Below are 26,338 nucleotides of genomic sequence, written 5' to 3'. Positions count from 1 at the left end.
TATTTCTCATGGCGCCATCAGAGAGAATGGAAAAGGCGTTGCTCCGGATAGCGAGGGAGATTTGCTGGAAAAGTCCCATACTAGGTATCTCTGTACAACTTAAAAGGCTTCACAATCAGCGGAGACATATAAAATTTTGATTTTTGTGAGACGCTCTGGTGGCCTTCCAAGCTTTATATAACTTGGGAGTCTCACGGAGTCCGACATTGGGTACGTACAGACGAAATATCCAGCCTGGTACTACACGTGTACTTTACGTGAAAGGAATCAGACTGATCAAAGGTGAAGTTAAAACCGGCCGCCTAAAAGAAAACATATGAATATTGACCAATCAGAATGTAGGATTAATTAAATTCTTCAACAACTTCAACTTCCGCTTGTGTTAGTTGCGAAGGAAAAGTACGTTTAAATTAACTGGAGAATGCTTTATTAAAAAGGGAGGTAACTATAACTTATTTCCGTTACATGAAACTTTGCATTTGATAACTTGGTTAAGTCTTCTGCCTAGGCAGAAAAAAGAGTAGTAATGGCTAAACCAGAGGTCGATCTTAATGTTATAGTTTATGAATTTCTGAAGGAAAAGAACAAGGAGACTGCAGACTTATTCAGAAAGCGCTTTAATATCGTAAGTGTTTCCTGTATTTGTTAATTTCTTGTTTATTTCCGCTGAGGTAGTCACTAGTAGCCGACATGTGGTCAGTCCTGTTCTGTTGTAACGAAGCTAGTATTGAGATCATTATAATATCATTTGTTATTATAATTATTGTTTAGTAATAGTTTAAACACAAAATCAAAACATTAAACTATATAAATCGTAATACGTAATTTATTCCGCGCTCTATTTCATTTAAACATCACTTCAAAAGGGAAACACATTACTTGTTGCAGATGATAAAATTTCAGACTCAAAAACTAAACCAAATAAGCAAAAAAATAAATGAAGTATTTCTATTATATGTCTGTAATATTAATATATCCAGGAATATGTTTTAAGCGAAGAGATGTAGCATAAAACTCATCACTTTACTTATTACGCACGTGTTTAAATGTGTAATGCTCCGATTGCCACGTGGGGTGAAACGGAACTTTCAGTAATCTTTCTCCCTCCTTACCGCTGTTATTTTGTTTATTAAATTAATTAGTAATCGGTATTTTAACGGGGTCGTTGATATTGTTGAACATTTCTAGGTGTATTAGTAGTTTTCCTGTCGTATGATTAAATACTTAAACTTTTGATTCTCTAAATGTATGTTGCTTAGTCCCAATTTAACCCTGAGCTAGGAAACGTCTGATGAAATTATCCTATCGCTAAACACCCCTCTTTTGTAGAGGTTACCTTGAAAAATATTAAAACGACAATCCATAGAATTAATAAACAAGGATGAAACAGGAAAAGCAGATGGAATGTGTAAAGTAAATTGCTGTATGAATATCTAACTTAGCATGGTCAAAGTAGTCATAAAGTTCGCTTGAGTCTCGGGTCCGTTACCCTTGTTTGACATATGGACCCATAGCCTCGTGAGTAAAATAAGGTTGACAGGAACTGGGAGCCTGTCGAATGAATCGTACCTGTAATTTAAAGGTACAACTATGTCACTCATTTCGCCTGAAAACTATTAAAAATACACGTGCCCGTCGCTCGAATCTTAATTCAATGAGGAGATAATTCACTTGATTGAACAACTGAATTACTCATCGTCAAAACCAACGGAGAACCATTTGTATTTAGGACTGTCGATCTAACACTACTACTTGGGTGGTAATTACTAGTTGGCTCTCTGACTTTAAAAAAAAATAGAAATAGGTTTTTAAAATCGGATTTTGTGAATTATCCTGAAGACCCCCCCCCCTCCCCGGTTTGTTGGCGCAAATTTTTGTTTCTATATTCGTTTAGTACACTTTTTTTTTTTGGAACCTCAACATATGAGGTGAATAAAAGTGAGTAGGAACAAAACAGGGAGTGTGGGTGGGTAGAGATAAAAGTAGGGGATGATTGTAATGAAGGATGGCTGTAAGTGTGGAGGAGTAGGTAACAACTTGAGAGACTGGGTAGAGTTGAGGGCTGGATGTAGTGAATGATGGATAAGTGGCTAGAGGTGACCAATGATACATATGAATTTGGGAGGTGTGGGGAGAGTAGGGAATGACTGGCAATGCAGAAAAAGAAGGGTGAGAGAAAGTGAATGGAGAGGTTTGTATTAATGAAGGAATGAATAACAAATGAAATGGTTCTTGGGTCATGAGCAGGATAAGTGGTATCAGGGTAAAGCTAGTGAATTATGCAGTTGTGCTCACATTTAATTACAGCAGCAGCAGCAGAGGTGATGAGAATGTCTTGAGAAAAATTGCATGCAAGGGTGAAAGGGAGCATCTTGCATATATAAGGAATGAGAGAGAGAGAGGGAAGGAGACATTGTGCTTTCAGAATCTCAGTTTTGCTGAGGTGGACAGGTTTTAAGCAATGCCAAAAGAATTCCCTCAGTAGCACTTGGAGAACCAGGACAGAGGTCCTCTATTCAGTGTTCTAAAAACTCTACAAACATGCCATCCACTTATAGTATAAGGAGTAATCAAAAATGCTACTGTGCTATCTCATTACTATAGGAAGTGTAGTAGTTTTAAATAAATGAAATTACAGTGACGAAAACAAGTTCAGGATAGATTTCAACCACAACACAGAGGCTTTTTTCTTCTCTTGATAAAGAGCATGTAGCCCAAAACATCAGTCTTCTTTCCTTATATCATTGATTATTTGTTGCTGATGCAGACCTCAACAGGCTTCTAGAATTTTGTCATATTACTAGTATGAATCTAATAGTGGCCACCACAATTACTCAGTACACCCACTCCTTTGATATTTAACTACCCCAAATTGCCAGTAAGATGTCTCTATAGGTAAGTTATTGTTTAGCCCTAACATGGCTGATAGAGATGACCTGTGATTAAAAACATTCCATCCATATCACCATCTTAAGACTACATTGTCCAGTGTGTTCCTCTGCTTTAAATCCATTAGCTCTTATCAGCTAACATTATCCTCCTAGGCTTCTCTCACTTGCATCTTTAACCCTTTAGCAGTTAAGCCTTCCATATCTGACTCAGATATTCTACCTGTCTTATGTTCAAACCAGCCAGATCCAGCCTCTCCCACCTATCCTACAATGCCATTCTAAAAATAAGCAATCACATCCTCAAAATCTCAAAGCTATGAGATAAAGTAGGATTAATTAAAAACAGTGTAATTAAATAAACATTACATTTGATAGCATTGTCTGAATACTGAAAAGAGTTATGACATTTTTCTACCCAACTTCTTAACCTCCATACTCATCATATGTTCAAAACAACATTTTTATTTGCCTACTATAGGAGTGGCAGTGTACTCTCACTTGCCTTGCCGGGTCTTCTCACGTACTGCATATTTCCAAAGGTCCCGGTCACTGGTCATTGCCTCGGTGAGGCCTAAAGTTCGAAGGTCGTGCTTCGCCACCTCATCCCAGGTCTTCCTGGATCTACCTCTTCCACAGGTTCCCTCAACTGCTAGGGTATGGGCACTTTTTCACACAGCTATCCTCATCCATTCTTGCCATATGTCCATACCAGCGCAATCGTCTCTCTTGCACACCACAACTGATGCTTCTTAGGTCTTAACTTTTCTCTCAAGGTACTTACATTCTGTTGAGTATGCACACTGACATTACCCATCCATCGGAGCATACTGGCTTCGTTTCTTGCAAGCTTACGCATGTCCTCAGCAGTCACGGCCTATGTTTCACTGCCATGGCTGTTCGTACACATGCGTCATACAGTCTGCCTTTTACTCTGAGCGAGAGGCCCTTTATCACCAGCAGAGGTAAGAGCTCTCTAAACTTTGCCCAGGCTATTCTTATTCTAGCAGCTACACTTTCAGTGCACCCTTCCCCGCTACTGACTTGGTCACCTATGTAGCGGAAGCTATCAACTACTTCTAGTTTTTCTCCCTGGAGTGTGGCACAGGTTGTTTTCTGCACATTTTCAGTGTTTATTGCTCCTGAGCATCTGCCACATACAAAAACTATCTTGCTAGTTAGCCGTCCTTTGATATTGCTGCACCTCTTATGTGTCCATAGCTTACACTGGGTACATCTTATGGAGTTTCTACCTACGCCTTTTCTACAGATCGAGCAGGGTCATCTACCTGAAGGGGTTTGTATTTTGTCTACCTTCCTACTTATTAGGACTTTGGTTTTAGCTAGGTTGACTCTAAGGCCCTTCGATTCTAGTCCTTGCTTCCACACCTGAAATTTCTCCTCTAGTTCTGATAGTGACTCAGCAATTAGGGCAAGGTCATCAGCATAGAGGAGCTCCCAGGGGCATCCTGTCTTGAATTCCTGTTATTGCCTGGAGGGCTATGATAAATAGGAGGGGGCTGAGGACTGAACCTTGGTAGACCCCTACCTCTACCCGGAATTCTTCACTGTACTCGTTGCCAACCCTCACCTTACTGACAGCGTCCCTGTACATGGCTTGCACAGCTCTCACTAACCACTCATCTATCCCTAGTTTCCTCATTGACCACCAGATAAGGGAGTGGCGGACCCTGTCAAAGGCTTTCTCCATGTCAACGAAAGCCAGGTACAGAGGTTTATCTTTGGCTAGGTATTTCTCCTGCAGCTGTCTTACCAGAAATATAGCATCAGTGGTGCTTTTTCCTGGAACAAACCCAAACTGCATCTCATCTAAACTGACTTTCTCCCTAATTTGTTGGGCTATGAACCTCTCCGTGACCTTCATTACCTGATCCAACAACTTGATACCTCTGTAATTGTTTGTGTCTAGAGCATCACCTTTACTTTTGTGGCAGTTGACTATTGTGCTGCTACACCAGTCATTGGATATGACTCCTTCGTGTATCACCTGATTAACTATACGGGTAACTAGGCTATAGCCAACACTGCCAAAGATTTTGAGCATCTCTGCAGTGATTCTTGATGGGCCGGGGGCTTTCCCTGTCTTCATACTCTTGATCGCTTTATCTACTAAGGTACGGTCAATTAGGATAGCTGGTCCCTCTGTTGGATCAACATGCAGCACACTCTCTTCCTCCCATTCATTCTCTTTGCAGCCTCGTTTAGTGCAAGTGAGCCATCATCCAAGCTGACACATTTCTCACCTACTACATCACGATTCTCTCTCACATACTGTCTTGCAACACGAAATACTTCAAGTCTTTGGTCCTCACGGTGCAGAACATTGGCAAATTTTTTCTTATCTGCTTTCCTTCTGGCTAAGTAAACCTGTCTCCTAGTTTCCCTTCTGGCAGTCTGATACAATTCCCTGTGGGCGTTAAAGCAGTGATGATGATAATGGAAATATATTGTGTTTATTTATGTTGCCAAATTACTGGATCAGGTGATGAAAGTTACAGAAAGGGTCATGGCTGATTTAATTAGGAAGAGAGTTAGCCTAGATGAGATGCAGTCTGGTTTTGTGCCAAGGAGAAGTACTACTGCTGCTATCTTCTTAGTGAGGCACTGCCAGAGATTTACCCAAAAATAAACCTTTGTATTTGGCTTTTGTTGACATGGAGAAAGCCCTTTGAGTGGGTTCCCCGCTCCCTTATCTGGTGGGCAATGCAGAAGCTAGGGATAAATGAATGGTTAGGGATGCTATCAGTAAGGTGAAAGTTGGCAAAGAATTTAGAGTACAGGTAGGAGTGCCTTGTACAAGTGTTTGCCAGTGCCATATTAAAAGCACCCAGTACATTCTGTAAAAGTGGTTGGCATCAGGAAGGGTATCCATGCCAAAACGTAATTGGAGCCTGGCCAGCTCCTGTCAAACCCATGCCAGTGTGGAGAATAGATGTTCTGTGATGATATGTTAGTCAGATTCTTATATAATCAGGTAGCTGCAAATGGGTTAATACAGCTGTAGTGTTTTTCCAGTAATTGTAGACTTCAATACTGGTTTATGTTGTAATAAACAGTTGCAGCTATGATATATGCATGAATTCAGAAGACATTGATTACTGATAAAGTATGGTTACAAATCCATTTTTAAAATATGCATTTTTTTTTTGCATCAGATTTTCATGTAGATTATATATTTTTTTCACCCTGATTTAGAAATCGTTTCCAACTTGGAGTTACTGATTAGAAAGTCGTTAAATTTTAATGAGCTAGAACTGAGACTAATGCACTGATGGGTATTGTTTTAATATTGTAAACTAATTTAACTTTGATCTGCAAAGCTGTCCTTTCTACACATTGTTTTTCTATGTTAAAATATTGATTTTTCTTGTTTACCGGAGTATGTTTTTAAAAGGAGTATCTTCTGGGTTTGGCTTTAAGGAAATTAGTAGTGTGAGATATTGATCATGGATATATTTGGTAGTTACTTCTTTTTGTTGGAATGTAGGCGCTGTCTAATCTGTAAATGCTATGTTGACTTGTTTGGAGTAAACAATGATTGAAATGTGTATGTATATATATATATATATATATGTATGATCGCTGACCAAAACATTCAATTTTTTTTCTCCGTATTCTTTCTGTTGAAGAGTGTAGCTTGAAACATTAAAGACTTTCTGTATTCCCGAGCGTTAAACTAATACATCCTTTTGTTGTTTACACCACCTGTCCTCGTCTGTTGTTTTTTTCGTAAATTCTCCCATATATACAGATAAGTATGTATGTATTTTGAAAATACTTCACAGCTTGACAGCTGTACCCTGCATAGTTACAAGTTGCCCTTTGGCAAGGCATAGCCCCCATTCAACCACTGTACCAAAGGTATAGCAAAGTCATGGGACTGCAGCATAGCGGATTGTGAAGAGGTAGTGGAAGAGCTCAACTGAGTCGATGGTGCTTCTTACATTGATGTTGAATGGAGAAATCCTAGAAGACCAACGGTCAAGATCAGCAAGCTCCATCAAAAGAGTGACTTCAACACATCCATAGGGGTGGCATCCATGGTTGCGTAATCAGCTAATGAAAGATTCACCATGACTCAAACTCCCAGTTCAAATTCATAATAAAGGAATTGGATGGCAACAAAGAGTCATGGGAATCCATGAAAGCAGTGAGAACATATATGAATGAGAAATTAAGATAACCAGGTTTATAGGCTGTTCCTTTATGATCTGTTCTGGTTAAGCATCCCAATGCACTTGGAACAGACAATGCATGGTTCCAAACAACCATGAAGCTGAAATGTAAATAGGAACTAATAATATAAATTTCTCCTTATCTTATTCTTACCTACATTTACTCTGTACTTCCTAACTAAGTAATAACTATTTAGTATAGGAGTTAACTTTACTATTCTGGAAGCAGACTGGAATATAATGATATTCTGTGTAGAGCTCAAAACATAGCAGTAGTGGGTGTATATCTATTTGTACACACAAGATACACTATGTGTGTGTGTGTGCAGACATGGTTTTGAGGTTTCTTAACTTCACAGCCATGTGGTCTTAAGTTCAGTCCTACTGTGTGGTACCTTGGACAAGTGTCTTCTACTATAGTCCTAAGCTAACGAAAACCTTTTGAGTGGATTTGGCAGACGGAAATTGAAAGAAGTCCATTGTATATGTATGTGTCATTGTATATGTGTGTGTCTGTGTGTCCCACCTCCATCACCACTTGACAATGGGTGTTGGTGTGTTTACATCCCCATAACTTAGTGATTTAGCAAGAGACTGATTGAATAAGTATTAGGCCCAAAAAATAAGTCTTGGGGTCAATTTGTTTGACTAAAATCCTTTCAATGCAGTGCTCCAGCATGGCTGCAGTCAAATGACTGAAACAAGTAAAAGGATAAAGAATATATGTTTGTGTGTGCTGTTGTCTAGACATCACAGGATGGTTGTAAATCATGGTTGTCATACAAACAAGGTTGTTTGTTTCTGATCTTCTGTGAAAAAAACCATGTCCAGCTATGAGAAAATATTACCTTGCCTGGGAGCAGGTGACAGTTAGTGACTAGATGGGCATCAGGGTGTAGAAAATTTGTCTCAACAAATTATATTGGACCCATACAAGCCTGGAAATGTAGATGTTAAAAATGCTAATGATATACAATATATATATATATATATATATATATATATATATATATATATATGGTCATCCCATAAATAATGCAGTTTTTTCACTTGCATGAACTAAAACTCGGCATGGGATGGGATCAATCTTCTGTTTTATAGTAAACTAAATTAACACTTTGCATTTATTTAGTGCTAAATTGTTTCACGCACTAACTTCATGATGACAATTTTTTTTTTCTAAATTCTGTATTACTTTCAAAATTAACTGAAATAAAGGCAATAATTTTCAGCAGAAATACAATAACAAAAGGGTTAACAAGAATTATTTGTTAGATATGAACCAAGCTAATACAAAAACCCAGCCTAGTTTCAATTGTTCTCTTCTTTCCTTTCTTTGAGACATTAGAGGCTGATTTGAGGAGGATTTGGCTGTTGTTGCTTGTTGAGCAACTATAGTAACTTCCTCATTGGCTTATAATTATCCATCCATTATCCAGTGTTTCAGTAATAATGCACCAGTATTGTTTAATAAATGCATTGTCAAGTAGCTGTATATCTATAAAGAGAGGAGAGTACTGATCAGTGAGACCATGTTAAGCATGGCCACAAATGGAGCAGTAGTGGTCAAGGAGAGACTACCTTGACCATGACATAATGAATAGATTGGCATGTGACCATAAATGTCCGAGATGGGTAATATTGATTAGTTCAGTGAGATAATGTTGACCTTGGCAGAATAAATAGATTGGCTTGTAGCCACAAATTTAGAAAGTGGGGAGAGAGAGTATTAGTTACTGTGACAGCTTTGACCATAGCAAGATTTGAACTCAGAATGAAGATGGATGTAAATAAATACTTGGTGTGACTGTGTGGTAAGTAGTTTGCTTCCCAACCACATGGTCCCAGGTTCAGTCCCATTGTATGGTACTTTGAGCAAGTGTCTTCTACTCTTGTCTCAGCAGTTCAGCAAATGCGACTGATAGAATAAGTACCAGGCTTAAAAAGAAAACAAGTAGCGGGGTCAATTAGTTTGACTAAGATTCCTCAAGGCAGTGCCCCAGCATGGCCACAGTCTAATGATTGCAGCCAATGAAAGATAAAAAGTCAATGTTTCTACACTTGGTGTTTATATGTAGCTGTTGCCATGGGGACAGCTGTGGAACTTGAAGATAATGGTGGCGGCTGTCAGTGTTAATTTTTGAAGTGTGGTGTTATCTAACTCTGTCTGTGTCTCCCCCCCCCCCCAGCCATATCTTGTGTGTTGTTTACAACTGCATCCTCCCATCTGTACTGGCTGAACTTCCATCATTTTCATTAATATTGTCTCACCCCCACCTCCACCCTTCCCTCCTGGCTTTACATGTCCCTAACTTGATAGACTTAGTCCATTTAATAGAAAAACAGGCAGTGTGGTGAGTTGTTATGTCTGATGATGATGATGGTGGTGGTGGTGGAGGAGGAGGAGGAGGAGGAAAGGCAGAGACAGCAGCTGTTTAGTTGGAGCTTCTCCCAGTTGGCTACCATTCCGTATCCTCTGTATTTTCCTCCAGTGTATACATACTATAAACAAATGCGCTGTATATACACACACGTGTGCACACACAGAGTTCTCATGGAGATGCTTCAAGTAAAAATCACTTTATATGTGAGATGTTGAATTTTTAAACTTGGAAAGCATGCACACACACACACACACACATCATCATCATCATCATCATCATCGTCGTTTAACGTCCGCTTTCCATGCTAGCATGGGTTGGACGATTTGACAAGACTGGTGAAACCAGATGCCTACACCAGGCTCCAATCTGATTTGGCAGAGTTTCTACAGCTGGATGCCCTTCCTAATGCCAACCACCCAGAGAGTGTAGTGGGTGCTTTTACGTGTCACCCGCACGAAGGCCAGTCAGGCGGTACTGGCAACGGCCATGCTCAAGATGGTGTATTTTATGTGCCACCTGCACAAGAGCCAGTCCAGGGGCACTGACAACGATCTCGCTCGGAAAAATCCTACGAAGGCCAGTCAGGCGGTACTGGCAACACTTGAATTTATAGCATGAATATAGTCAGCTTCTATTGGTTAAGGTCAGTAGTGTATGATGCATGGTGATTGAAGTCAACACTGAAACGGTAGTCTCTATCGCATATACAGATGTGACCAATTGGTTGACTGTAGAACTGTACACTTTGTCAGAAACTTCTTTCTTTATCCAGGTTCTAATTCTGATCTGAATGCTTAGCTGAAAGTGCCAGCCAAATGCTGAGGCTGATTTTTATATTCTTAAGCCGTTAGCATTTGGATTATTCTGTCAAATGCAATGCTTTTTCATCCACATTGTTTTTAATTAATCATGCATTATTTTGTAGCTTTGAAATTTTGATGATGGGATTGTATATTTTATAACGGCATTGAAGGGCAGGTGTAATAGGCTAGATCTGGCTAGTTTGAACATAAAACAGGTAGCATATTATGGCCAGTTTAAATGATAAAGGGTTAAAGCATCCTAGATGTGAGTGGAATTATAATAGAAGAGTAATCTTTTATCTTTTACTTGTTTCAGTCATTAGACTGTGGCCACCACTTTGAAGGATTTTAATCAAGTGAAGTGACCCCAATATGTTCTTTAAAGCCTGGTACTTATTCTATCGGTCTCTTTTGCTGAACTGCTAAGTTATGGGGGTGTAAACACACCAACATCAGTTGACATGTGGTAATGAGCAACTAACACAGACATGCACGCACTCACATATAATAGGCTTCTTTTAGTTTCCATCTGCCACATCCACTCACAAGGCCTTGGTCAGCCTGAAACTATAGTAGAAGATACTTGTCCAAGGTGCCACACAGTGGGACTGAACCTGGAGCCATGTGGTTGGGAAGCAAACTTACTATATAGCAACAATCTTTTCTCTTTGATAATTCCCAAAACCTGGGAATGGCCAGGCTCTTAATATAAATGCATTGCTTACATTGGCCTTACCAAGCATTTGATTAAATTTCTTCAATGCAGTGCTCCATTGACTGAAAACAAAAGTTAAATGATAATCTAGTAACTGGTATACTAATGTTTCCATAGAAACACATGGGGAGTTCAACCCCCCCCCCCCCCATCTCTCCAGAAATCAGTTCCTTTTCATTTAAATTTATGTCTATCTGTTAACGACTGTGCTCGCTCCATTATCATTTGTTACTTTTGCATATTTTGTGATCATTGTTGTAAGTTTTCTTGAGAGGCTGTTTTATTATTCTATTTCAGCCCATCTCAAAGAGTTCTGGAACTAAACTAAATGATATTTACCGTTTTTGGAAAACGTAAGTATTCTAATGTCGTTCTTTATTACTATGATCTGTGTTGGGATCAGGGCTGTGGAATTGGTATACAAAGCCTCTGTTTGGAATTAACCTAATCATATAATTATTATATTGATTGAGAGCATCTAATGTAAATGGCTGGTTTGAGCCAACAGGGTATGGCTGTTCGGTAAGCAGTTTGCTTCCCAACCACATGATTTTGGGTTCAGTACAGATAGACAATAGGGTAATGCCGTTAATAGGAGCAGTTGAGAAGGTGAAAGGCATGGGGTAAAGTGTAGTGTCTGTATTACCCCGAGAGACTTGGGGGAAGTTTTGAAATATTTTTGTTTTAATCCAAACTTTTGAACCTTTAAACTTTAAAAGTAATGGGGAGGGGGAGAAAAAATTCTGGAGCTTTAAACAAGGATTTCGAAGGGTCTCCTCACAGTTCATGTACTCTATTAAAACCTTGCCCTTTCACACTGCTTCAGCTTATCATTTTCCCATTTTTTTCGCCATTTTTAGCTTTTTGTCTCTCCATTGCTAATTGCTAATTTCTCAATTGTCAATTTCTTCTACCTGTTCATTCCTTCTGTCACCTTCACAGGTACCTTAGCTCATACCCATACTAACTTTTCTTAGCTTAGCGTCTCTGTTTCTTTCTGACACTACTCTTTACCCCCACCTTTCACCTTCCCAGCTTCTCTTACTAATAATTGTTGTTCGCACTCAGTCTCTTATGACGTCGAGGGTTCCAGTTGATCCGATCAATGGAACAGCCTGCTCGTGAAATTAACGTGCAAGTGACTGAGACTCCACGGACACGTGTTCCCATTAACGTAGTTCTCGGGGATATTCAGCGTGACAAGGCTGACCCTTTGAATTACAGGCAGAACAGAAACAGGAAGTAAGAGTGAGAGAAAGCTGTGGTGAAAGAGTACAGCAGGGTTCGCCACCATCCCCTGCCAGAGCCCCGTGGAGCTTTTAGGTGTTTTCGCTCAATAAACACTCACAACGCCCGATCTGGGAATTGAAACCGCGAGTCCGCAGCCCTAATCACTGGGCCATTGTGCCTCCACTCTACTAATAGTATTACCGTTTATCTTCACTAGTCCCTTTCTTTTAATCTTCGTAGACCTGCTTCTTAGCTTTAATGATTTTATCTATAGTACTATTTTACCAGTATACTGTCTTCCATCTTGTTGGAACCTTACCCCATTCACTGATCTGGTCTATTGCTTACAGTAGGTTGTTGTCTTGTCATAATTCCCACTTGGCCTCTATTAAAAGTCTCTACCTTCTCTTCCCTCTTGTTACCTTCTCTTCCCTCTTGTTACCTTCTCCTCCCTCTTGTATACATCAACTAATACTTCTGAAACCACATTCTGTGAAGGTGTCTTTCAGCTTCCACAGATACTTATGCCTGATTGTTTTGAGGCCATACATTACACTGCTGTGTGCTATTCTGTGATGATATTGGGTGTTATAGAGAAGTGAGGGCATTGTTAATATGAAATACAAAACTATTAGTACAAGTAAACTCCTCTTCCAATAAAAATACAAAGAGATCCAAAAGTATGTGGTGGGGCAGTTAGTCATGTGTGGTTGGCAAGATGAAAGACATTAAGGATTGATTGCTGGAAAAAAAGAAAACCACTTAACCTGTGGCAGTTGATGTGACTTTATTGTATTTGCTATATTGAATTTTAAGTATTGTATTTTATCTGTTATATAAATGTTCCATAATGAATTGTCTATTGTAACATTATGAATGAGTTGCATTATAACAAAACTATATATATGTGTGTGTGTGTGTGTATATATAATAAAACATATCAGAAAAAAAGCACACTCTAAAGATATATATATATATATATATATATATATATATATATATATATATAGTGTAGTATATTGCCACTTAAGTGTGGCTGACCCCTAGGGGTGGATGTTACTGTTGCTTTTAGCCCCTAGGGGTCAGCCACACTTAAGTGGCAATATACTACACTTTATCGTGCAGTTACTGTTAATACTTCATTTAGAGAATTAACATTGCTTGTTTTCACCTTTTCAATATCAGTGAAGAATGTCACTGGAAAAGAAGATATAAGGTCTGCCAGGTTTTTCTCTCTCACCAAGGTCATCAGCTGTCGAACGCCGACGAAGGGAAATAACCCTGAAATCCGGATACGTTCGTGCTGCTGGTCGAGGTGAGAGGGATAACTCCCTTGGCAAACAGGACACAGTCGTGTGTTGATAAGCCAGCTGGAGGAGATGTCCTCCTGGGGCTAAAAGCAACAGTAACATCCACCCCTAGGGGTCAGCCACACTTAAGTGGCAATATACTACACTTTATCGTGCAGTTACTGTTAATACTTCATTTAGAGAATTAACATTGCTTGTTTTCACCTTTTCAATATCAGTGAAGAATGTCACTGGAAAAGAAGATATAAGGTCTGCCAGGTTTTTCTCTCTCACCAAGGTCATCAGCTGTCGAACGCCGACGAAGGGAAATAACCCTGAAATCCGGATACGTTCGTGCTGCTGGTCGAGGTGAGAGGGATAACTCCCTTGGCAAACAGGACACAGTCATGTGTCGATAAGCCAGCTGGAGGAGATGTCCTCCTGGGGCTAAAAGCAACAGTAACATCCACCCCTAGGGGTCAGCCACACTTAAGTGGCAATATACTACACTTTATCGTGCAGTTACTGTTAATACTTCATTTAGAGAATTAACATATATATATATATATATATATATATATATATATATATATATATATATATATAATATATATAGATATATATATTTGAATTTCTATGCTTCTTTTTGGCATCAGTTGGGATAAAGTGTGTTGTTATGGCCTATTCTAACTTTACATAGAGATGTATGCAGTACTGAGAACAATACTGTTAATATCTATCACTCCACACTATGTAAAGTTAGAATAGGCCATAGCAACACACTTTATCCTGATTGATGCTAAAAAGAAGCATAGAAATTTAAATATATCTATGTGTATTTCTTTAGACTGTGCTTCTTTTCTGATATATGTTTTATTTTATATATGTATATATATATATATATATATATATATATATATATATCACTTTTGTAAACCTCCTTTATCATCCTTTTTTACCTTACTTTCCTTCACCTACCGTCTCTTCGTCTCCGTGTTTTTCTCCTTGTCTCCGTATTCTTTCTGTTGAAGAGCGTAGCTCGAAACGTCAAAGACTTTCCGTATTCCCGAGCGTCATACTAATATATACTTTTGTTATTTACACCACCTGTCCTCGTCTGTTGTTATTATTTGTATATTCTCCCATATATATATATATATATATATATATATATATTAGAAGATTGGAGGTGATGTACAGGAATTATATATTAGAAAAAAATAATTATATATATATATATATATATATAGTTTTGTTATAATGTGACATATTTATTTTTATGCTGCTTTCCTATGCAAGTTACCTGCTCTGCAGCTTGCATCATCCTTGTATCCTGCATTTCAGAATATCCTAACCCGAATTCTACTGTAAATACTTGGAACACTTAAATTTCTATACAGTTTTAAATATATATATCTAGATTTTTAAAATATACAACAGGAGCTGGCCAGTCACTGGACTTCTGAGTGTGTTATGGCATGGTTTTTACAGCTGGATGCTCTTCCTAACACCAATTTTTAAGTGGCACCAGCACTGGCAAGGTCACTAAGTAACTTGCAAGACAAGGATCCTTTGACAGGGGATGGGGCGTTGGAGGAGGGGGACTTTGTGTTAGATGATGTAAAGTTACAGTGAGACAAAGAGACAGAAACAGGTATCTTATACGGGAGGTGCATGGTTACCTGGCCAGAGAGAGATGAAATGAGGACAGAAACAGGTATGCTGCTGTAAATGAGATATATGGTTTAGAAACAATTTTAGAAAGATAATTTGAAAATTTATATTTTAACATTTTTAACATTTAAACTAGCCATGTCCGGCCCAAGTACCTGTTTCATGTCCAAACCAGCCAGATCTGGCCTCTCACACCTACCCTATAATGTCATGCTAAAAGTACACAATCATATCACTGAAATCTCAAAGCTACGAGATGATGCATGATTAATTCAAAACCGTGTGAATAAATAAGCATCACATTTGAGATAGTAACCTGAATATTAAAGGGTTAAAATTCCCTAATTGTTACATACAATAGCCATTTCATGTAGCAGGAAATCGTGGTCTGAGTTCTGTAGATTCCAGATTTGCATCTACAGAAAACTATGTAAAACTTCATAATAAAATTGTATTCAAAAATAAATTACTGTAGTTTATTCGTGCCAACTTGTGTACAAATGTTAACACTAGCTGCCTTTTCTTAAAAAATTTCTAATTAAAACACTATGTTCCAATTAAAATAATTGTGAATTTATATTGGTTTCATAAAACAACTGTAACTTATTTATTTTTTTCAACATTTCTATTTATTTTTATTGAAGTAATGTTCAAAATCTTAACTTGAAAGATTCTTACATAAATCTTTTATGAAATTTTTGTCTCAAAACTAGACTAATTAGCAGTAAAATCAATGAAATAGACGTAAATTAATATTAAAATTTTGTTTAAATATCACCGTATGAAATGAGCTATTAGCTGAGATTAAATGACAGAATTGTATATACAGGGGGACTTCAAAGAAGAATTGTGTGCATTATTGGATTTTCACTCGAACATGAGCACATATAAAATAAGTCTGTGTGTTTGTGTATACATACATGTGTGTAGAGAGAGAGATTTATGTGTGTGTGTGTGTGTGTGGAAAATACCATTACTGTAATTTATCCAAATGTTTAAATAAAATTTCAAAATTAAATAAATTAATTCTTACCCACATCATTATAATTAAACAGAAATTTTCTTTTTTCTGACTCTGAATTTAAAATACAAGTAATTAAAACAAATGGAAAATGAGACGAATTCGCAAAGTTTATAAAATTTAGATAGCTTCTGAATACCATTTATTATATTTGTGGTTAAAATGCCCTGATTTCATTTACTTTGTTCGGTTTGTCCTTTTTGTTTTTTGGTATAGTGTTTTATTCTCTACAAAGGTTTATATGGAACACATGAATTAGAGTAACCATAAATAGTTGATGAGTTTTTGAGTCGTATGGAAGACAGTGTGTCTAGTTTCTCAGGAACTTAGAAGAGTTATCTTGTGATTTGTCTTCAACATCACTTTCACCGATGCTCTCTCAGATATTTCTGTTGAAAATCTAAGCATCCGGTTCATAGTGCACCATATGGGTTGTTGTTGTTGTCGTTGTTGTTGTGGACATTGGTGTAAAGCAGTGTTTCTCTTGGGGGTGTGAGAGCTGTGAGGATTGAAAGGGAATGGACAAGTTACCATGGCGGTGATTTACAACCAACATGATGGTAATTTGTCGAACACCTTGAAGAAAGAATTGTGTTTTTGCAAATTCTGTTTTCCCGTCTCTAGTATCCTTGTCATATGAACGAGCTTGTTCATTTCCTTCCAGTCTTCTGTGAAAAGCATGTTTATCTATGGGGAAAATGTTATCTTTCTTATAAACAGGTCAGGGTTAGCGACAGAAAGGGCATTCAGCTGTAGGAAATTTATCTAAACAAATTCCATCTGACCTATGCAAACATGGAAAATGGATGTTGAATGATGATGAGGGTTAACCCTTCTGTTCACCATATTTCTGTTGAAATGCACTACTTTTTGGTTCAGTTACTTTCTAAAAATTATGAAGAACTCGGTAAAATAACTTTTGTCATTAACCTTTTAGCCTTTAGATTATTCTGTCAAATGTAGTGTTTTATTTATTCTCATCATTTTGATTTAATCCTGCATTATCTCATAGCTTTGAGATTTTGATGTGATTGTTTATTTTTAGAAAGACATTGTTGGGTAGATGTGAAAAGCAGGATCTTGCTGGTTTGAACATAAAACAGGTGGAATATTTGGACCGGAAATGGCCAGTTTAAATGCAAAATGGTGAAGCTGATGCTTGAAGCAAATTAGCTAGAAAATTTGATGGACAATTTTGATTTAGATCATTTTTAAACTGGAAGTTTTGTATCATATGATCAGGGGTGATGGTCTCCAGTAGGTTTTGAAGGGATACTGGTATTTGTCAGTTTGAGAGCTATTGATTTAACCCTTTAGCATTTAATTCAGCCCAAATATTCTGCCTTTTTCATGTTAAAACTGTCTAAATCCAGCCTCTCATATCTACTCTACAATGTCATTCTAAAAATATACAAACACAGCATTGAAATTTCAGAGCCACAAGATAATGTATGATTGAATCAAAAACAATGTGGATAAATAAGCAATACATTTGACAAAGAAATCTGAATGTTAAAGGGTTAAGTAAGGTAGATGGTTTAGCTGGACATTAACACAACAATGCATTTCTATTTGAAAGTGCTCATTCTCATCCCATGCTCTGTGTGTGTATGTGTGTGTGAGAGAGAGAGAGAGAGACTAGCTTCCACACATTTTTCATCTAAATTAAATTTCACTGGTCAGTTTGAAGCTGGAGTAGAAGTCACATGACCCAAAGTACCATGTACTAAGGTACATGGTACATGGTACTTCACCCTCACACACATGCAGTTGCAAACAAACTTTATCATACATTTGCATGTGATCATTAATATAGTCATAGTAATTATTACAATAATATATTTTAATTTAAATATGAAAGTAAATCCAGATTGTTTGGAATGTTTTGCTGTCATGTGACTGAGCGAAGTCAGTTTTCATAACGAAAGTATTCTTCATCAAGCAGAATACAACTCTGCAATCAAGTTGCGGTGGAACTTAATTTTAATTCAGTGTTCATGATGGGAGTTCACATGTGAACTTAACCCTTTCGATACCAACCCGGCTGGAACCACCTCTGGCTCTGTAGTACAAATGTCTTGTTTTCATAAGTTTTGAATTAAAATCTTTCACCAAACCTTAGTCACAATTTATGTTCCTAACACTAGCTTAATGATAACTAAGTTATTTTACTAAATTCTTTGTTATATTTAAAATTAATTGAAAGAAACACAGAGCATCTCAAAATAAATACAGTAACGAAAGGGTTAAAGGTTTATGCAATCAGTAGTTCAGTACTTCAACTTTACCATTCTGTCTTGTAATCAGCTCTTGCAAGGAAATTCATGCTGGTAGGCCATGTCAGTTCCTCGTTGTTACACCTAGAGTACAGATGTGTCATTTTCATTTTCAACAAATGTATCAAGCAGTGATGTTGCTTCAAGTTTTGCCAAAAGCTTGGTGATACTCCAGCTCAAACCGACCAGAAGACTCAGCAAGCCTTTGGCAATGACACCATCAGCAAAACTCAGAACAAGGAGTGGTGTGACCACTTCAAACATGACCACACCTCGGTGGAGAGCAAAGCTCGCTCAGGCAAGCTGATTGAGATGGTTTGGTGAATAGTTATGGAAGATCGTCATATAACAATCCAAGAAATTGCTTATGAAGTGGGAACAAATACAGAATGAGTGTATTCCAGGCATAACAGCTGGGAACTGATATGGCCTATTGGTGCAAACAAGTTGGATAGTTTTTGAATTCACTTTCTGTATATTGTCACTGTATTCAACCTACCTTGGCAGACGAAAGAACATGACAACAGGTTAAAACCACATTCAGATCCTATCATATTGCATCAACAAATTTCATCCAAATTCATGCAGTAGCTATATTTTTATCCTAGACTGACTGCATTTCATCGAAATTAATAGGATTGAGAGATTTGTCTAGAGAAAGCACTGATGTATGTTATAACATTTTTTTTTCCTTTCATTTTCTTTTCCAGCTCTGCTCCAGGTAACAAACGAAAACTCAGTGCCAATGCAATTGATTCAGCTTCAAAGAGGGTTAAGCAAGACTCCAGCTCATCAGATTCCAGGTTTGTCTCAGCAGTACTCACTATTTGCCTCACAAATTTTCCAAACTTTGATCCCCCATTCTGTGAGTTTCCCTGACATATACTACCAGAAATGTACCCAACCTTTATAATCTACCATATATTCATCATGAGATAGATGTCTCTCAAGTTTGTAAAACATTCTATAGGCTTTTTGGACATAGTCAATGAGGGGTCCTATTTTAATAAAAACAGATCAGAGTTTACTTATCTAGATTCTGGTGTACTGCTAGTGTCTCTTATGTGTAAATATTGAGGTAGTTTTAAAAATCGAGTTCTTGCCATGATATTGGAAACATACTGGTCTCTGAAAGGTTCATTGTTGCTCTGGTAGTTTGTAGTTGTGGGTAGCTTTCTCATATCGACAGCTAAAAATGTCCAAATTTCTTCCCAACCCCAAACTATCTTCTTGTCTTTGTTTATATTCCACATAACAGTTCTTTTCCATAGTAATCGCTTCAAACAAACTACAGAAAAAAAATAATAATAATTTCGGTCTCCAGTTTCTTATGAAAAAATCCCTAAGAAAAATTTTTTTACTCCATTCAGGTACAAATTCATTTTCGTAAATGGAAATATCCAGTTCATAATCACATACATGGTTTTTATGTTCATCATATAATTTGCTAGATAGATTTCACTGAGTCTTCTTTCAAAAAATCCTCCAAATTTAGACTTGCTGCTTGACAACATGAAACTGATATCCATTTTTCATCCATTATAAAACAATTTCAAAAAATCAATGTGGAGGGGAAAAAAATATCCAAAGATTCACAAAGCTCAGTTATCACATTAAATAATATTGGACATTGTAACTTAGGTTTTTACATAGTAGAATTACATGTTTCAGGAATGTCCTCATGAGATTTCTGCTGAAATTTAAACCTTTAGCATTCAGATTGGCCATATCCGGCCCATATATTTACCTGTTGTATAGTCAAACTGGTCAGATCCAGCTTCTTGCAGCTATCCAACAATGTCATTCTAAAAGTACACAATTACATCATTGAAATGTCAAAGCTTACCAGATAATGTATGATTAATTCTGAACAAGGTGAATAAACAGACATTACATTACATTTGACAGACTAATCTGAATGCTAAAGGGTTAGATATGAACTGGTTAACTTGGACGGTTCTGGGCAGTTTGGTAACATAAGCCAAAGCAGTACTTGGGCAGTTTTGAGGAGGTTGGTAATGAAAGGATTAATGGTTGTATCATTAAAAGTAGATAAAGACGATGTTCCCTAACCCTTTAGCATTCAGATTATTTTGTCAAATATAACAGTTATTTATTCATATTGTTTTGAATTAATCATGCATTCTTTTGTAGCGTCAAGATTTTGGTGATTGATTGTTTATTTTTAGAATGGCATTGTTAGATAGGTGTTGCTAGATCAGTACCGTCCAGATCTAGCAAGTTTGGACATAAATACAAATAGAATATTCGGGTCAGATATGGCTGGTTTAAATGCTAATGGGTTAATCATAGAAATCCCATATTTTTTTTTAATTTCAGTTTTCTTTCCGATACTAATATTGATTTGACATCAGTGACACAGTTCATCTCCTCTTATTTGTGAGCCCAGCATTCTGCTTCCGATCTCACAACTTCCTTTTTTGCCTCTTATACGTGTTTCTTCTATTTAATCTTATCTTCAAAAGTTTTACTTCAATTTTTTTTTCTTCTTCTTCTTCCAGTTCTAGTGAGGACACAAAAACACAAACTAAGAAATTCTCGACAGAGAAGCCAAAACCTGTGCCACCTAAAACAGCTGCAAAACGACCCCGAAAATCAAGCAGCAGTAGTAGCAGCAGCAGCAGCTCTGATGAATCAAAGAAGAAATCAGTTCAGAATAAAAAGATCCCTAAAACTAACTCCAAGTCTATTAAAAAACAAGCTAGTTCCTCCTCATCATCATCATCATCAGACAGTGATACAGAAAACAAGAGCAAGGTTCAGGCAGTAAAAGTGACAGCTAAAAAACCCCCAGTGAAACCGACAGCTTCCAAGCAAAAAGCACCTCAAGACACAGAATCCTCTTCAGAAGATTCCGACAGTGATTCAGAAGATAAAACAGTTCAAACTAAATCTACTTCCAAACAAACGCCTGCAATTGTTGCCGGTGCAAAGAAGCCAAGCGCACCAAAAGCTAAGGCAAAATCTTCATCCTCTTCAGATTCAGAGAGTGATTCTTCAGAAGATACAAAGAAAACTGCACAGAAGCCAGCAACCACTTTGAAACCACCAGTAAAGACACCAGTTACTTCAAAGATATCGGTAAAGCCAGCAGCTACTTCGAAAGTGCCAGGAAAAGCAGTGGTGCCAGAATCATCATCTGATTCTGATACTGATTCCTCAGAGGATGAACCAAAGAAGGCAACACAGAAGCCGGCTGTCAAGCCAGTTGCCACTGCAAAAACACCAGCAAAGCCAACTGTTACTTCCAAAATTCTAGGAAAAGCAGCAGCGTCGAGCTCATCTGATTCGGACAGTGATTCTTCGGAAGATGAACCAAAGAAAATCACACAAAAGCCTGCTGCCAAAACAACACTCACTCCAAAATTACCTGTAAAAGCAGCAACAACAGCAGACTCTTCATCTTCAGATTCAGACAGCGATTCTTCAGAAGATGAACCAAAGAAGACCACACAGAAACCAGCTGCCAAGACAGCAGCTGCTTCAAAAATGCCAATTAAAAAGGGAGGCGCTATTAAAACTCCAGTAAAAGCAGTAGCAGAAACCTCTTCTGATTCGGAAAGTGATTCCTCAGAGGATGAACCGAAGAAGACCGCATCAAAAGCAGTTGTCAAAACAGTGGCTACTGCAAAATCACCAGTAAAGGCAGCCGTTGGTTCTAAATCGCAAGTAAAAGCAGCCGCTGCTGACTCCTCTTCTGATTCAGACAGTGAGTCGTCGGATGATGAGGGGAAAAAAATCCCTCAGAAGTCCACTGCCAAAACAGCAGCCACTTTAAAAACGCCAGGAAAAGCAGCTGTTGCTTCAAAACCACAAGTAAAATCCACAGCAGCAGAATCTTTATCGTCTGACTCGGACAGTGACTCCTCAGAAGATGAGCCAAAGAAAGCTACTGAAAAGCCCACTGCCAAAGTGGCAGTTGCTTCAAAAACTCCAGTTAAAACTGCTGCTGCTGCTACAAAAGCTCCAGCAAAAGCAACAACAGGAGATTCCTCGTCTTCTGACTCAGAGAGTGATTCCTCTGATGACGAGCCGAAGAAAACTGTCCAGAAGCCTGCTGTCAAAGCAACAGCAGCTGCTTCGAAAACCCCAGTAAAGGCAGTGGAAAGTTCATCTGACTCAGACAGTGACTCCTCAGATGATGAGCCACAGAAAACCACTACAAAACCCACAGCCAAAACACCAGTTGTTTCAAAAACCCCAGGAAAAGCTGCAGTTGCTTCAAAGACCCCAGGAAAAGCTGCAGTTGCTTCAAAGACCCCAGGAAAAGCTGCAGTTGCTTCAAAAACCTCAAAAAAGACTGAAACAGAGTCATCATCTGACTCTGATAGTGATTCGTCAGATGATGCGAAGAAAACCCCTCAGAAGCCCATTGCCAAAACAGCAGCCACTTTAAAACCCCCAATTAAAACAGCAGTTGCTTCAAAGCCACCGGCGAAATCCACAGCAGCAGAATCTTCATCATCTGACTCGGACAGTGACTCCTCAGAAGATGAGCCAAAGAAAGCTACTGAAAAGCCCACTGCCAAAGCTGCAGTTGCTTCAAAAACTCCAGTTAAAACTGCTGCTACAAAAGCTTCGGCAAAAGCAACAGCACCTGATTCCTCATCTTCTGACTCAGACAGTGATTCTTCTGATGAGCCAAAGAAAACAGCAGTTACTTCAAAATCTCCAGTTAATAAAGCAGTCGCCACAAAATCACCCATAAAGCCAGCAGTTGCTTCAAAAACTCCAGGAAAAGCAGCAGCCTCAGACTCGTCTTCTGATTCAGACAGTGATTCTTCTGATGAGCCAAAGAAAACAGCAGTTACTTCAAAATCTCCAGTTAAAAAAGCAGTTGCCACAAAATCGCCCATAAAGCCAGCAGTTGCTTCAAAAACTCCAGGAAAAGCAGCAGCCTCAGACTCTTCTTCTGATTCAGACAGTGATTCTTCTGATGAGCCAAAGAAAACAGCAGTTACTTCAAAATCTCCAGTTAAAAAAGCAGTTGCCACAAAATCGCCCATAAAGCCAGCAGTTGCTTCAAAAACTCCAAGAAAAGCAGCAGCCTCAGACTCGTCTTCTGATTCAGACAGTGATTCTTCTGATGAGCCAAAGAAAACAGCAGTTACTTCAAAATCTCCAGTTAAAAAAGCAGTTGCCACAAAATCGCCCATAAAGCTAGCAGTTGCTTCAAAAACTCCAGGAAAAGCAGCAGCCTCAGACTCGTCTTCTGACTCAGACAGTGATTCCTCAGAAGATGAACCAAAGAAAACAACACAAAAGCCTCCTGCTAAAGCTGGAGTCGCTTCAAAATCCCCAGCTAAAACTGGTCTCTCTACAAAAGCAACAACAGCTGATTCCTCATCTTCTGACTCGGACACTGATTCCTCGTCAGAAGATGAGCCAAAGGAAACTGTAATAAAGCCCAGTGCAAAAACAGTGCCCACTTCAAAATCGCCTGTAAAAGCAGCAGTTGCTTCAAAAGTCTCAACTACTGCAGCTTCATCAGACTCTTCGTCTTCTGACTCAGACAGTGATTCTTCAGAGGACAACAAACCCAAGAAAGCTCCAGTGTCCCAGACTGTCAAGCTTTCGCTAAAGAGTAAGCCCATGGCTGCTAAAGCAGCATCTTCTACATCCCTTGGCCCTTCATCTGAAGATGAAGCTACCACAAAAGTAGGTGCTGTAAAATCTCCCTTTGCCTCTAGGTTGCCAGTTGCTTCAAAGTCCTCTACGTCTACAACTTCTAAATGTGAAAGAAACTGTTCAGAAACAGATTCTTACAGTAAATCAAGCAGTTCAGATGTTAGTTCTTCAGTAGTTGAAGTAGTAGCAAAAAATGTTCCAAACCGAAATCTTCCTGTTAGTGCTATTTCTTCTCGCACCTCAAAATCTCTTCAAAATAAAATAACATCTAAGCACAAAGGTTTGTCGAATGAGCCAAGCAACTCAATATCAGTTTCTTCTGAAACAATTTCCAGTTCTGGTGAGGATGATAACTACATTCCTGTAAGTCAGAAACACACTCCGGTGTCAGTGCTTAAAACTTTGACCAATTCGGAAAATAAAATGTTGGCACAAAAGAAAAAACTGCGTAAAAATAGTTTAGGAAATACTAATGATATATCTATCAAAACTCTATTATTTCAATCCACTCCTATATCTAAGAATGCCAACGTGCAAAGCAGCAACTCAGACAGTAATTCTAGTTCAGAGGAAGATTCTAAAAAATGTTCACTTAGTAAAAACATATCCAGTCAGCTTAAGAAAGCTTCAACGATGCAAAATGGTAATATTAGTTCTGGAAATAGTAATTCTTCTGAGATAACAATTGTTGAGGATTCTCAAATTTCATTGGAGACATCTGGGTTAGCAAGTAAGAAGGATTCTTCTAGCAGTAGTGTTGATTCTGATTCTTCATCGAACAATGATCCCATTCCACCATCTCAAACCCCAAATGCCATACTACAGCTGAGTAATGGCATGTTGCAACAGAATACTCCATCAGTGACCCCTGTGTCTCAAAAAAAAACACCTGTTAACAGTATGGTAGGTATTTAGATTATTATTTTTCTTTCCGAGTTAGTTTAAGCGCAGCAGGTGTTGTAACAAATAGACCTTCCCTTGATGGATGTGTATAGGAATAATTGAATAGTTTAGTGGGGTTAGTGGTTGGAGCAAAAATGTTGGAAAGGCAAGATTAAATGGATTAGTATTCTGCAGTGGGTCTGTGATGAATGTCACTGGGTAAATGTGCTACAAAGTAGTGACAGTATACATACAGTTAGGTTGTTATAGCTTTCTCCCTCAAAACAGCTGAACTGTGGAATAAACTCTCTACCTGTTGTATTACCTTTATTTCCTTAATCCTTTTGCATTTAAGTTACTTTGTCAAATGTAATGCTTGTTTGTTCACCTTGTTTAGAATTAATTCCACATTATCGTATAGCTTTAACATTTCAATGATGTGATTGTTTAAAAATAAACAATGATACTCCAGAGTTGGTGTGAGAGGCTGGATCTAGTCCGTTTGACTAGAATATTTGGGCCTGGTATCGTCTGTTTAAATACTAAACCATTAAATTAACTCCTATAGCATTCAGATTACTGTCAAATGTAGTGCTTATTCATACACTGTTTCATACCAACAGTAGAATATCTTGTAGCTTTGAGATTTTGATGAGCTAACTTAATTTTTAGAATGATATTGTAGAGTTAGTGTAAAAGGCCAGATTTAACCAGTTTGAACAAGTAGAATATTTGGGCTTAAATATGGCCAGTTTGAATGCTTAAAAGTACCATATTTAAAAAAATGTACTGGGGTTGATTTGTACAACTAAAGCTCTTCAATGTGTGCTCCAGCATGGTCACTGTCTAATAACTGAAACAAGTAAAAGGTAAAAAGTTGTGTATGTGTACATGACAGGTGGGGTTGTGGCCCTGGTGCCACTCTCCTGTTTCCAGTAACACTTTACTCAAAATCACCAAGAGGCCTTTTCTAGTTAAAGAAAAATGTAATTAATTTGTGACAAGCTACTACAATCAGGGCTTGGTTATATATCATCATCATCATCATCATCATTTAACGTCCGCTTTCCATGCTAGCATGGGTTGAACAATTTGACTTGAGGACTGGCGAACTGGGTGGCTGCACCAGATGGCAGAGTTTCTACAGCTGGGTGCCCTTCCTAACGCCAACCACTCCGAGAGTGTAGCGAGTGCTTTTATGTGCCACCGACACAAGGGCCAGTCAGGCGGTACTGGCAACGGCCACGCTCAAATGGTGTTTTTTATGTGCCACCTGCACAGGAGTCAGTCCAGCGGCACTGGCAACAACCTCGCTGGAATGTTTTGATCAC

At 38.2% G+C, this 26,338-nt stretch overlaps 1 protein-coding gene across 2 annotated transcripts in view; it reads left to right on the top strand.

Annotated features, from left to right (window-relative positions):
* Positions 1-460: 460 nt before the first annotated feature.
* The window catches only part of LOC106881951 (uncharacterized), a 29,539-nt gene continuing 3,661 nt past the window's right edge, over positions 461-26,338 (top strand). Inside the window, exons 1-4 of one of the 2 annotated variants that reach the window (XM_089366023.1) lie at positions 461-625; positions 11,284-11,339; positions 19,187-19,279; positions 20,999-24,155. In XM_089366023.1, the coding sequence (XP_089222149.1) occupies positions 527-625; positions 11,284-11,339; positions 19,187-19,279; positions 20,999-24,155 (3,405 nt within the window). In that variant the 5' untranslated portion in view covers positions 461-526. Of the gene's footprint in view, positions 626-11,283; positions 11,340-19,186; positions 19,280-20,998; positions 25,029-26,338 lie in introns of both variants that reach the window. The other variant, XM_089366022.1, reaches the window with a different exon arrangement.

This window comes from Octopus bimaculoides, chromosome 18, assembly GCF_046866305.1.
Source record: "Octopus bimaculoides isolate indiv1 chromosome 18, ASM4686630v1, whole genome shotgun sequence".
Classification (NCBI taxonomy): Eukaryota; Metazoa; Mollusca; class Cephalopoda; order Octopoda; family Octopodidae; genus Octopus; species Octopus bimaculoides.
This window is presented reverse-complemented; position numbering and strand designations above follow the sequence as displayed.